The sequence below is a fragment of the Eptatretus burgeri genome, chromosome 4, assembly GCF_056783735.1.
Source record: "Eptatretus burgeri isolate ZD-2024b chromosome 4, Ebu_testis_v1, whole genome shotgun sequence".
NCBI lineage: Eukaryota > Metazoa > Chordata > Myxini > Myxiniformes > Myxinidae > Eptatretus > Eptatretus burgeri.
Genome location: NC_140964.1, coordinates 478488 through 492551, shown reverse-complemented (window position 1 = coordinate 492551; position 14064 = coordinate 478488). Strand labels below are relative to the sequence as shown.

Here is a 14064-nt window from a genome sequence, read left to right as displayed (position 1 = left end):
CTCCCCGTGTGGGAGGAGATATATATCCCCGAGCAGACTCATTTGTCGGTTGGCATTGGCACTGGGAGATCTCGAGTACTTGAGTGGTTGCAAGTTGGTTGACGGTGATTGGGCTGGAGAGTGAGTGGGCCAGCCTGTTCGTGGAGCCTTGGTGGGTCCCGTCCGCGACCCTGATCTCCACTCCGGAGCTCCGATTGCTCCACGCGACTGCTGCCACGAGCCACGAGTCCCACACGTGTGGCTGGGTCCTCCGACGACCCACAGGTGTCCATCTGAACTCTGACCCCCAGCTCATCTATCTCTCTCTCTCTCTCTCTCTCTCTCTCTCTCTCTCTCTCTCTCTCTCTCTCTCTCTCTCTCTCTCTCTCTCTCTCTCTCTCTCTCTCTCTCTCTCTCTCTCTCTCTCTCTCTCTCTCTCTCTCTCTCTCTCTCTCTCTCTCTCTCTCATTGGCTGGAGGGTCCAATAAAAACTCCGGGGTTTATTTTCTTTTTGTGTGTGTGACTGCGTGTGGGTCCGTCTGTAAGTATAATTGTTTAAGTGTTTATTTCATCATTGTAAATACTGCATTGCATATTCACGATAAGTCTTGACTCTTCTATCTTTTGATTTTATTGTAAATAAATTATTAGAAATGTTCCCAGCTCGTTTCTGTCCTTTCTGTATTTGGTCCAGCATGGTCCGGGTCTGAGTTTACATGGGGTTTCATCCCCAGTAATCGGTACATCGTAGCCGGAACGTCCTGGGCAGGTCTGCTCGACTGCATCCGAGCCGGAGTTGGTAGGTGGAAGTTGATACTTTACCGTAGCTGGTAGAGTGATCCAGTTCGGCCAGACGTTCCGAGGGTGTGAATCCCCGGTAGCCAAGACTGCGTGGTTACTTCGGTATATTGGATCGAGACAATTAACCCTACACCACCCGGTCGAGATATTGGCATTTCACGGTCGATTAATTGACCCGCCGGCTTTGGAGTTATCCGGAGCGATGGCCGATAATTCCGGGGAGTCTGGTGGGAGATCCTATAAACTTCCCCACCTAAAGGCCCAGTCACACCTTGACGTTTTAGCCAGCTTATGCCGATTTTTGGAAAATTTGTCTAAAACGCTGGTACACGTTGAATACGTTGTGGGTAAGTTTTGGAAACATTGAGAGCACGCTGAAAAACACTGCCATACGTCGTTGTACGCTGGCTTTAAACGTTGTACTTTCCGGTTGTCCTCAAATTTTCCATGCTTGTAATTGTAAGACTTATGCCAGCGTATGACTCACACGTTCCGCATAACGCTGGCCATAAGTTGTAGGCACGTCACGCGATCGTTGACACGCGTCGACACACGTTACTTGTAAGTTACTCATAAGTCGAAACACGTCGAGGTAATGTTTAGCGTACCCGAAACTTATTTCTAACCTTTGAGTAACGTGTTGTACTCACGTTACGCGATCGGTGACAAACATCGACACACGTTACATGTAAGGTGCTCATAAGTCGAAACACATCAAGGTAATGGTTAGCGTCAGTGTTCCAGACTCCCTGGTTTATTTTTATTTTTATTTTTTTTTCTTCCTTCCTTTGGTATGATGGTGATTTTGACACTTCGATTTCTAGTGCGGTTATAATATAATATAATCAATAGGCTGCCGCTCAATGATTTAAATCATAACCGCACTGTACACTGAACACCGTCATACCGAAGAAAAAAAAAACCGGGAGTCTGGAACACTGACGCTAACCATTACCTTGACGTGTTTCGACTTATGAGTACCTTTCAAGTAACGTGTGTCGATGTGTGTCAACGATCGCGTAACGTGAGTACAACTTATTCCCATCGCATGCGGAGCGTGTGTCATACGGCAAGTACGTCGTAAAATTTTCAACATGTTTAAAATTACAAGACGTACTCCACTTCATACGACGTATGATAGCTTACTTTAGCGTTCTATTCACGCATACCAAACTTACCCATACCGTATTCGACGTGCGCCAGCGTTTTAGACGCATTTTTCAGAGGTCGGCATACACTGGGAAGATCGCTAAGGTGTGACTGCGATGTTGACACTTCCATTTCTGCGGCGGTTATGATTTGAATCGTTGTGCAGCAGCCTTTTCATAACCTACGCCACGTCATCGTCGGCGATGCTTGCAGCGCGCTATGCCTAAGTTAGACTATCGTTGGGCATAGGTTGTGAACGCAGACAACAAGTCCAGCATTCGTTGGTATAAGTTATCTATAACACAACGAAACGTTCTGTGTCCGTTTATAATACGTTATGCATAAGACCAAGTCGTTATGAATATGTCCGAATCTTTAAAACAACATCAAAAGTTCAACATAAGCCAGCGTTTTACATACATTTTAATACGTTGCCATTGCTGGCTAAAACGTCAAGGTGTGACTGGGCCTTAACGGTCGGTCTCGCCATCGACCCCCAGCCCACAACAATATATATATATATATATATATATATATATATATATATATATATATATATATATATATATATACCATGTATAATATGTCACGGATAACGTGTGTACATATAACATGCATAATATGTTTCCGTATATAATGTGTGTGCATATAAAATGTATATGTCACGTATAGCGTGTGTATATATATATATAACATTATAATGTCACGTATAACGTGTGTATATACAACATGGAAAATATGTGTCCATATATAATGTGTGTATGTATAACATGGAAAATATGTGTCCATATATAATGTGTGTATATATAACATGTATAATGTCACGTATAACATGTGTATATACAACATGGAAAATGTGTCCATATATAATGTGTGTATATACAGTATAACATGTATAATGTCACGTATAACGTGTGTATATATAACATGTATAATGTGTGTCCGTATATAACGTGTATATATATATAACATGTATAATGTGTCCGTATGTACTGTGTGTATCCATCGTATGTACTGTGTAATCAAGGGCAGCACCCTGGAAGGGAGCCCAGGAAGTGTTAATCCCTCTCGTGTCATGGGTACTTATTCTGTGTTTGATGAGGGCACCATCACCAGCCATGCAGAATAATGATACAATGCAACGTGAGACAGTATCACAAGAAACTGCCTTCTTTCATGCCCTCATACTGAAAGAGTTGTGGCAATACCAGCAGGTGGTCTGTATGGTCCAAATAGCAATGCAGCATGCTCACCAGCAATGGCTGTTTTTCTTCAGTGGAGGGAGATTGTAGTTCTGGGAGGACCACCTCCACAGAGGTTGAGGCTGAGGCCTGCCCTTGGTTTTTGGCCAATTCATTTTTCAGAGGGATAATTCTCACAGTACTCTGCTCAATCGAATGTGGCCACTGGCTTTGATGGTGCTCGGTCTCTGCCCTTAGGCTACAGTCATGAGAAAGGCGGTATTTTCTGAAAGGTGCTGCACAGACACCAGCCTCTAAAGATTTGAACGGCACCTGAGCCAAGGCATGGAGAACCAAAGACAGACTCCATGAAGGAACCAGCAGTTTCAATGGAGGCCTATTCATAAGGACCTGGAAAGTTTGGTCAGGGTGCTCGATGATGTAACTAAAGAACCTTTAAGAAAAACTTGGAATGAATCGTTGGTATGGTCTTCCTCCCTCTGCTCTCTCAGCCCTCAAACCCTCCCAGGCTCCTCCAGGATTCACGCATTCTTTCAGAAACTTCCTCCTCATTAAACTCCCAAAATCCAGGCTTTGCACCCATCTCCACTCCTTTACAGAACTTTCTTCTGGAGACAGTTCAATCTCACTGTTCTCCCCAGTTCTTCAAGAAAGCAGTGCACCACCATCTCCTGCCATACCCCATCATTTCCCATGATCGTTGATACCACCAAAAACCCTACCGAACCTAACTCTCTTATTTTGTGGGTTATTGTGATTACTCCCACACTCCCCACTTATTCACCCCCCTCTCTCTCCCTCTCTCTCTCCCTCTCTCTCTCTCTCTCTCTCTCTCTCTCTCTCTCTCTCTCTCTCTCTCTCTCTCTCTCTCCGCACTTTCCTTCTTCGTTCTTCCCTTTACTTGATCTCTCCAACTGCGGTCCCAATATGAGCACTTTTCCATTTAATCCTATTTCTCCTCTCTCTTCCCTGAGCCGAGATTGTCTCGAAAAAGTGATGCTTGCCTCCTCCGTTTATTTTGGATCAACACACGTGGCATTTTCAATTTAGATTTTCATATTTTTGTTTCAGGACAAGAATTGTAATTGCATCTAAAAATATGTATGTAATGTGAAGGAGAATATGCAAACAACTTCTCAAGTAATGCAGATGTTACCATCTTCGGTCCTTTCTTTCAGTGTTGTATTTTAAATAACTCGTGAATTTTCAGTGAGACAGTTCTCTCTTTAATACATTCATGATATTCATTATCAACCAGGACCAAGTGGCATTATTGATAAATTTGTGGGTTTTTTTTTTTATCGGCTACGCGGTGTGCAAGTGAAAACTGCTCAACATGTGGCGACTCTGTCTGGTTGGGCTCTGGTGACCATCTCTGCAAGCAGCTTATCATCACCTTTTTGGGTTCAACGTTGGTGGAAAGTCCTTCCTTCTTTTCTTCATTGGTGAGATGGAGATGAAAATTATAATGGTTGTCCATAACTTTGACGTGCGAGGTTGGGTTGTGGCCAATAGGGATTCACTGAAAAATGGGAAAATATTGCCCAATCAAGGTGAACAAAGCTGGTAGAGACGTATCCAAACAGACTCACAGCTGGAATTGCTATCAAAGTATTAACTCAGGGGGGAAAACACTTATCCAACCAAGATATTGTAGTTTTGTATTGTTAATTAATTTTGTGAAATTTGTGAAATTTGTTTTTCACTTGAAAGTTGTGGGTTTTGATGTGTAAATAAAGGTGGGGAAAAGTCTGGTTTAATGTAATTTAATTCCAGGCTATAAGATTACAAAAGGTGAAAATTTTGAAAGGGGGGCGTAGACTTTCTGTTGGCTTTGTCGAATCACACATCACCTGCATACTCCTAAATTGCATTTGGATTCCATCTGTGAAAATAATAGAGAAAAAAATTTCACGAATGAACCGCTCCAGAATTATTGCTGATTTGCGGAGGCGGTTAGGATGAGGTGTGCAGCTTTTATAACCTATAGTATAGTCAGTCAGGTCAGGTCATGTACGGGGGCATGCGCCAGAGCAGTGCGTCGCTGCGTCCACTTTCCACTGGTACTCCAGGGGCCTCAGTCTGGCCATCCCCCAGGCAGATGCCTGGCCCATCACCATCTCCTTGAGATGCTGATCAACCAGCTGCAACCACGAGGCACGTGGTCAGCTCATTGGCCTCCTCCACTCATGAGGATCCCTCGCTGAGAGAATCTGGTGAGCAGGATCAACATCAGGAAAACGAGCCACATGTCCACCCAGCCGCAGCTGACGCTCACGGACTATGAAGGAAACAAATCTCATTTGAGTCTCTCTCAGCAACTGCTCGTTGGACACAAAGTCTGACCAGCGATAGCCAAGGATCTTCTGAAGAGACCTGGTACCAAAGGAATTAAGTCTCCCTCTCAGATTATTGGTAAGAGTCCAAGTCTCACATCCAGAGAGCAAGATTGGAAGCACCAAGGACCTGAAGATTTGGACTTTCGTCCTCCCACACAGGTACTGGCAGCGCCACACCCCATGATCCAGTGAATCCATGACTCCCCAGGCTGACCTCTGACTCACAGCCAGCAGAGACATGAATATCACTGCCAAGGTAAGTGAATCTCTACACGACCTAAACATCCTCGCCACAAACAGGCACAGATAGGACAGCAGCATCCAAGATGTCATTGAAAGCCTGGATCTTAATTTTGACCCAGAAAACCCATAACCCCAGCAGCTATGTCTCCTCATTCAGCACCTCAAGGGCCCCCAAAAGAATATCGAGAGTCTCCGCAAAGATGACTGCATCATCTGCGAAATTAAGGTCAGAGATCTTGACATTCCCAAATGATGCACCGCAGCTTGATCTCCCCGACATCCTCACTAGAATCCAGACCATACAAGTGCTGAAAAGTGTGTGGGCCAGTACACACCCCTGACAAACTCCAGTAAGAACTGGAAATACGTCAGAGATGGTACCACCACACCCCACAGCACACTCAGTACTAGAATATAGTTCAGACATCGATCGATCAGTTTTGATGGTACTCCACGAAGACCAAGAATCCTCCAGAGGGCATCCCAATTCACTCAATCAAACGCTTTGCAGAGATCAACATAGGCTGCAAGCAGCCCCTGCAGAAACTCTCGTCTGTGTTCGGTGAGGACCCGAAGAGCAAGGATACGGTCAATCGTTGACCTCTTTAGTATAAAGCCTGACTGTTCTGGACGCTGGTGCTCAAGCAGATGGTGGTGAACCCTATCAAGAATTATCCAAGCAAAGACCTTGCCCGGCACTGAGAGCAGCGTCACCCCTCGCTAGTTGTTGCAGTCTTGGCGATCACCCTTTCCTTTCCAGAGACGGACAACAAGGCCCCTCTTCCAGTCAGTTGGAATGATGCCTGTGTTCTAGACAGAGCACAGAACTGCATGCAATGACACGAGTGCAGCATTTCCACTAGCCTTGAGAAGTTCTGCAATGAAGTCACAGATCCCTGGAGCTTTACCCCATTTCAACCGGTTCACCGCAGCCTTTGTTTCCCCTTACGAAGGTGGACCACAGTTGATTGGAGGGTCAGCAGTAAGGATTGTAACACCCCTGACGTCCAACTCGACAGCTAGTGGATCAGCCTGGTACAACCGCTCAAAGTAACCGGCCAAGCGGCCCTTCACTTCGGACTTCTCTGTCAAGAGCCAACCTACCACCCTCTGCTCCAACTGCAGTACACCGAGGGATGGGCTTGGACGAATGCAATGCGCAAATTCCCCCATAAGCAGGACGAGAATCACTACAGTCAGTCCCTTACAACAAACAAATTTCAATGCAGGATGAGGCCATTAAGCCTCACAATAGTTGCCACCCGATGGTTGTTTATCCGTGTTCTGCCCTTTTTAACTGCTGAGCGTCACGCAACAAAGTAGCACATACCATTTTAAGACTCTTCGGTATGACCCGGCCGTGGTCGGGTTTAAACCTCCGACCTCCCAGACTCAGAGCAGACATGAATTACAGCACCACTGAAAAGAGATGTCATCCAAAGAGATGTACTATTTTCATTTTTTTTTAATTTCCAGAAATTTAGACTTTTTGGCATACAGGTTTGAATTCCATGAAATTCCCAGAGAGCTGCATCCTGACTACTTGTTTGCTCAAGGTGAGTGATTGTGACGTGCCGTGAGAAGCACATTCCGTGCCTTGAAGGTGCAAAGCACCTTATGAGTGCACTGTTTGTTTTGTGTTTATCCAATGTGTAGAATTTCGTGCTGATTTAGAAAGAGGAAACAAATCGAAGAAGAAACCAGGTTTGCTTGTGGCACCCCTACCCCCTTCACCCCCCCCCCCGGTAACTCCACCCACACATCCCCTGAAAATTCCCCTTGTGCACCTTTTACCCTTCCTTCATCTGTCAAACTTCGCAGCTTCCCTCCTGCACTTGCTTTGAGTAGGCCAAAGCAGATATTGCTGTATTATGTACTTGTCGTGGACCTTTCACCTCCACCCTTTTCCAATTCCATCTTTCTGAGAAATACCCGATTGGATCCTTGAAGGACTGATCAACGACGACGGAAGCTCGTGCGATGGCCACGCGCTGGAGGACCCGAACGGGGTTGATGCCATGGTGCACCGACGATGATTTGCGTCGCCCTCATGCTCTGAAGGTGGAGTTATTGGTCACATTGTCCAGCTCTGTATCAAATCTCGTTTCCAGAGTGGCTGGTGTGAACAATCCAAACAAAAAGTGTTCCAACAAAGTTGTTTAATATTCACTGTTTTATGATGATTGTCACATTCTATGAAATTTTGTTTTTACCTCCACCACTGAAGGTTGAAGGAGGTTGTGTTTTTACTCCTGTCTCTCTGTCTGTTTCACTGTTTGTTTGTCTGTTTTTCTGTTTGTGTGCAGGATATCTGAAAAAGTTGTGGACGGATCCAGATGAAATTTGGTGGGCAGGTTGGGCGTGTGACAAGGGCAAACTGATTAGATTTTGGTGAAGATCCGGATCTGAAATTTTTTCAGTGATTCTTCACCATTGAGAGATAGGGATAAATTGATATAGAGCATTATATCACACAAAGTTGTGGACAGATTCGAACGAAACTTGGTGGACATGTTGGGTGTGTGATAAGGACGAATTGATTCAATTTTGGTGAAGATCCGGATCCGAAACTTTTATATATTTTAAAAGTGATTCTTCACCATTGAGAGATAACGAATCATATGATACATAGTATGACTAAAACTATGATTAAAACTATGACTAAAATGATACATAGTATGACTAAAACTATGACTAAAACGATACATAGTATGACTAAAACTATGACTAAAACGATACATAGTATGACTAAAACTATGACTAAAACAATACATAGTATGACTAAAACTATGACTAAAACGATACATAGTATGACTAAAACTATGACTAAAACTATGACTAAAACGATACATAGTATAAGTAAAACTAGGACTAAAACAATACATAGTTTGACTGAAACTATGACTAAAACGATACATAGTATGCCAAAAACTATGACTATAACTATGACTAAAACAATACATAGTATAACTAAAACTATGACTAAAACGATACATAGTATAAGTAAAACTAGGACTAAAACAATACATAGTTTGACTGAAACTATGACTAAAACGATACATAGTATGCCAAAAACTATGACTATAACTATGACTAAAACAATACATAGTATAACTAAAACTATGACTAAAACGATACATAGTTTGACTAAAACTATGACTAAAACGATACATAGTTTGACTAAAGCTATGACTAAAACGATACATAGTATGCCTAAAACTATGACTAAAACTATGACTAAAACGATACATAGTATGACTAAAACTATGACTAAAATGATACATAGTATGACTAAAGCTATGACTAAAACGATACATAGTATGCCTAAAACTATGACTAAAACTATGACTAAAACGATACATAGTATGATCTATCAAAAAATATGGACCCGATATGTTCTCGTGGATCAGGCATTGAGTGGCGGAGGGATGCGCTCCACTGAGTGTCTTTTAGTTTCATGTGTTATTTAAGAATGAACACATTTACAATGTCCAAGTTTTCAGAATGCAAACTGATTGACAGATTTCATATTTACATTGTTAAAAAAATGGTGAGCCTCAGCTTTTATAAGATCATCAATTTACTATGTATAGAATGGTGGAGTTTCTCACATATACTTGCATTGACAAGTAAACTAAATGTTTGCTGCTAAATTACCTGTAAACATCCCATCGAGGTAAATCATATTTTTTCCCCATTTTACCCTTGATCCCCTGGTACATTGCTGCTTTGGTTACCAAAAGTATATTGTGACATCTCAGTCAATTCTCCATCCCAAACATCTTAAGGAAACACAGTTTGTCTTTAGTGCCTGCAGTGGGATATTCTTAGCAGACAAGGGCATGAGAAGCAGGCAGGCTGGGAAAGACAGCTGTCCACATGTCTGAATAATGGTTTTTTCTTCTATACCCTCTCTGTCCTTCCCTTTAACTATGCCCCCCCCCCCCAAGCTAAGGGAGTCCTTCCGAGAATGTCGTGGCAAAGTTCAAATGGGAATAGTTTGGTGTGTCTTGGTTCTCTGGTGGGTATGAGTGAGTGAGTGAGACCAATGAAGTACATGAACATGAAGCACCTGCTCTCGAAGGGAGTGGCCATGGAGGTTATGTTATTATCATTATTACCTTCGCAAACTTTGTTGCAAAGGTTATGTTTTGATCGCTGTGTATTTATTTATTTATTTGTGAATATGTGTGTTTGTTTGTTTGTTTGTTATTCGCATAACTCCAAAAGTATTGAACTGAATCGCAGCAAATTTGGTGGGATGGTTGGTTATTATCCGAGGACCATTTGATTAGATTTTGGGAGCGATCGTGTCAAGGGTCAAGGTCAAGGTCATGAAAAGGTCAAAATCGTCTTTTTACCATAGCGTGGTCAATTTGTATCCAATTTGCATGCAACTAATGCCAAAATGTTCAGAATTCAATGCCCCATCTTGTGATATGTGACATGACACAATGATGTAATAACCCTTATTAGCGGTTGGGAGTCAAAGGTCAGGGGGGGGTCACGACATTGCAAAATGTGCGGTTTTAGTCATAACATGGTCAATTCTTATCCCATTTGCATGAAACCAACACCAAAATGTTGAATGTTCTGTTCCCCACACTCTAATACCAATTACAAAATTAAGAGTACAAAGGTCAAGGTTGAGGTCATGAAAAGGTCAAAATCGTCATTTTGCCATAGTGCGGTCGATTTTTATCCAATTTGCATGCAACCAATGCCAAAATGTTGTGAATTCAATGCCCAATCTTGTGATATATGATATGACACAGGAAATTTAATGTTTTTAAGCCATCATAACACATATGAGATGGCAGATGTGGTATAGGATTAAATACCCTCACAATCAACGGTTTCTGGGGGGGGGGGGTGGGGGGGCAATGTAGCGTTGGCAAAGGTATGCGCTCTACTGAGTGCCCGTTCTAGTTCAAACGTGTAATTCAAAATACCTCTCCAAAATACCTCTCGCTGCTAATTAAAAACACCTGACTGCACTGGAAAACGTGAAGACAGGAATACTGTGCTGTAAATGATGAAGGCTTGTAATACCCTCTCCCACCTGGAGGTGGCACTACACGATACATGTACAGGTATACATCGAGAATTTGCATCCTTCCCCTCACCCCACCCCTTTCCCTGGAAGACCACCGACAAATATAAAAACACCCCTCTGCACTAATTGGGATCATGCTGATCATATGTAGCAAGTCTGGATGGAATCAGCTCAGAACTGTAACAGTAGCGTGACAAACAAACACACACACCTGTCCGTGAATTATCCGAAGGATTCGATATATAGACATTATTAAGTCGATAAATAGAATACAAGGAGGGGTACCCGGCCTCGCCGGGCAATGCTGACCCCTGTGGTTCAGAGCGAACCTTCCTCTTCCCTCCCACCTACCAGTTCTCCTCCCTCCTCCTCCCAGTTCCCCTCCATCCTCCTCCCAGTTCCCTTCCCTCCCCTCCCAGTTCACCTCCCTCCCCTCCCAGTTCACCTCCCTCCCCTCCCAGTTCACCTCCCTCCTCCTCCCAGTTCACCTCCCTCCTCCTCCCAGTTCCTCTCCCTCCTCCTACCAGTTTCCCTCCCCCCTCCTCCCAGCTCATCTCCCTCCTCCTCGCCGCTCCCCTCCCTCCTCCTCCCAGTTTCCCTCCCTCCTCCTCGCAGTTCCCCTCCGTCCTCCCAGTTCACCTCCCTCCTCCTCCCAGTTCCCCTCCCTCCTCCTCCCAGTTACCCTCCCTCTTCTTACCAATTCCGCTCCCACCTCCTCCCAGTTATCCTCCCTCCCTTCTTCCAGTTCCCCTCCCTCCTCCTCCAAGTGCCCCTCCTGCCTCCTTCCAGTTCACCTCCCTCCTCCTCCCAGTTCCCCTCCCTCCTCCTCCCAGTTCCCCTCCCTCCCTCCTTCCAGTTCCCCTCCCTCCTCCTCACAGTTCCCCTCCCACCTTCTACCAGTTCCCCTCCCTCACCCCACTCCTTAATTAAAGACTGCAAATTTTAATCATGATGATTTTTGTTGTGATGAAAGCGTACCTTGTTCCGTTTTCAATGCGTTGTTTTAGTTTTTAAAATAAACAGAAACTCAGAGGTGGTTGAGTGTACGAAAGTGTACATGTACATTTCATATAACTTTAAAGTGTACGTATTCGTAACTTTTTAAAACTGTATGTGTACATTTCAAAGTGTGCATGTACGTAACTTTTTTATACTATACGTGTACATTTCAAAGTGTGCGTTTACGTAACTTTTTTATACTGTACGTGTACATTTCAAAGTGTGCGTGTACGTAACTTTTTATACTGTACGTGTACATTTCAAAGTGTGCGTGTACGTAACTTTTTTATACTGTACGTATACATTTCAAAGTATGCATGTACGTAACTTTTTTATACTGTACGTGTACATTTCAAAGTGTGCGTGTATGTAACTTTTTTAAACTGTACGTGTACATTTCAAAGTGTGCGTGTACGTAACTTTTTTATACTGTACGTGTACATTTCAAAGTGTGTGTGTACATATCTTTTTTATACTGTGCGTGTACATTTCAAAGTGTGTGTGGACATAACTTTTTTATACTGTGTGTGTACATTTCAAAGTGTGTGTGTACATAACTTTTTAAAGTGTGTGTGTACATAACTTTTTAAAGTGTATGTTTACATTTCAAAGTGTGCGTGTACGTAACTTTTTAAAACTGTACGTGTACATATCAAAGTGTGTGTGTACGTTATTATTAGTTATTTCAGTAAGTGTATAGTTAGATTCCTCCCTATGTCTAAAGGGAATTACATGTGTGCGCTGCGAAGTTTGTTTCTCGTTAGATTTTTGCAATACCCAACACCAACAAATCAATCCTTCACTTCTTCGCACCATCGACGCCATTGCCCACGTGCGTTCGACCATGGATGTGGGCGGATGTTTCCTCACCTCAGAACATCGACTCCGCCCAGGAAAGGAGGGGGTTCCCCCCTGTCCATTCACGGATGGCCAGCACATCACCCCACGAAACCCTGTCCAATCACTGCAAAGATTACCTCAGAGCTCCGACATCGCCCCAGAAAGGCAGGATTTTCCCCCTGTCCAATCAGAGGGGACAGATATCACCCCACGAAACCCTGTCCAATCAGGGCAAAGATTACCTCAGAGGACCGATCACCCCACCCCACCCGGGGGAGGGATAAGAATCGTTGGGCTCGCTGGAGTTGGGTTGGAATTGTTGGAGAAGAAAGGGGTCGCCATTGCTCTTGGTGTGCGTCGTTGCTGGTCGTCATTGCCGTGTCTCAAGCTGGTCTTATGACTATTTAACAGCCGTCGACTTCCATTCCTCATTTTGTCGAGCAATAACCCGGAGTCCGAGCCAGGAATCTCCGCTGGCCCTCTGTGAGGAGCGACCCGGCCCCCGCCTGGACCCCGCTATACCGCGTGTGGGCTCGCCGATGATCCCGAGTTTCACACCTGCAGTCGCAGGCCAAACCGCACGAGGCGGCCAGGTACCGACCAGACTATGACCTCCAGCCTGTCTATCCCCTTGGCTGCGAGGGTCGAAATAAAGATAATCCGGGTCCATTTTCTTTTGGTGTGTGTGTGTCTGTGGTGGTGCCATCCTTTAAGTAGAATTGTTAAGTGCTTTGCCTATTGTACATTTTCCTGCATATTTGTGATTAAGTCTGCTCTGTGTCTCCCTTCCCGATTATTGTAAATATACCCCCTGTGAAATGTTGCAGTTCGTTGTCCGTGTTTTCTTTGATTGCCCTCGCATGGTTCGAGCTTGAGAATTCGGAAGACCGATTGTGCCGTAAGTTGTCATTTGGTCCGGCGCGACTTTGGTAATTTCCGCTCTGTTACGCCGGATCCGAGTCTGTAACAGTGACTCGGTTCGGACAAAGCCGGCCGAGGGTGTGGCTTCCCCGGTAGTTAGATGAGCGTGAGTACTTAGGTAAATTGGAATAGACAAGTGGACCCTACCTCACGCCGTCCAAATATTGGCGACCACGGTCCTTTAAGCGACCCGTCGACTCCGGAATTGTCCGGGGTGACGACCTTTCAATTCCGGTGTTCGGTGGGAGACGGCCCAACTGCTCCACCTAGCGGTCATCCTCACCACCGAACCCGGCACCACAACAATATCAGTTGTATTTTCTTTAGTTCTGTTACCTCTCCCATAGTATCAGTGAACAGGGAACTGCATTGTGTTTGTGAAGCACGTTCGAACCATTGTGTTTGTGTAGCAGGAAATGTATCCTCTGGCACTGATTTTACAGGGTTTGAAAGTTTTATCGGGAACTATGGTTCAGGCTATTTGAATGACAACTCTCTTCGTATGATCTCCCTCTGCTCCTCTCATAACCTATCC

General features: G+C 44.3%; 1 protein-coding gene across 1 annotated transcript in view; it reads left to right on the top strand.

The window, feature by feature from the left end:
* The first annotated feature begins 12945 nt into the window (after window positions 1-12945).
* Window positions 12946-14064, top strand: part of LOC147027294 (leucine-rich repeat flightless-interacting protein 2-like) — a 38783-nt gene continuing 37664 nt past the window's right edge. Inside the window, exon 1 of the mRNA XM_085876600.1 lies at window positions 12946-13201. Coding sequence (XP_085732726.1) covers window positions 13148-13201 — 54 coding nt within the window. The 5' untranslated portion in view covers window positions 12946-13147. The remainder of the gene's footprint in view (window positions 13202-14064) is intronic.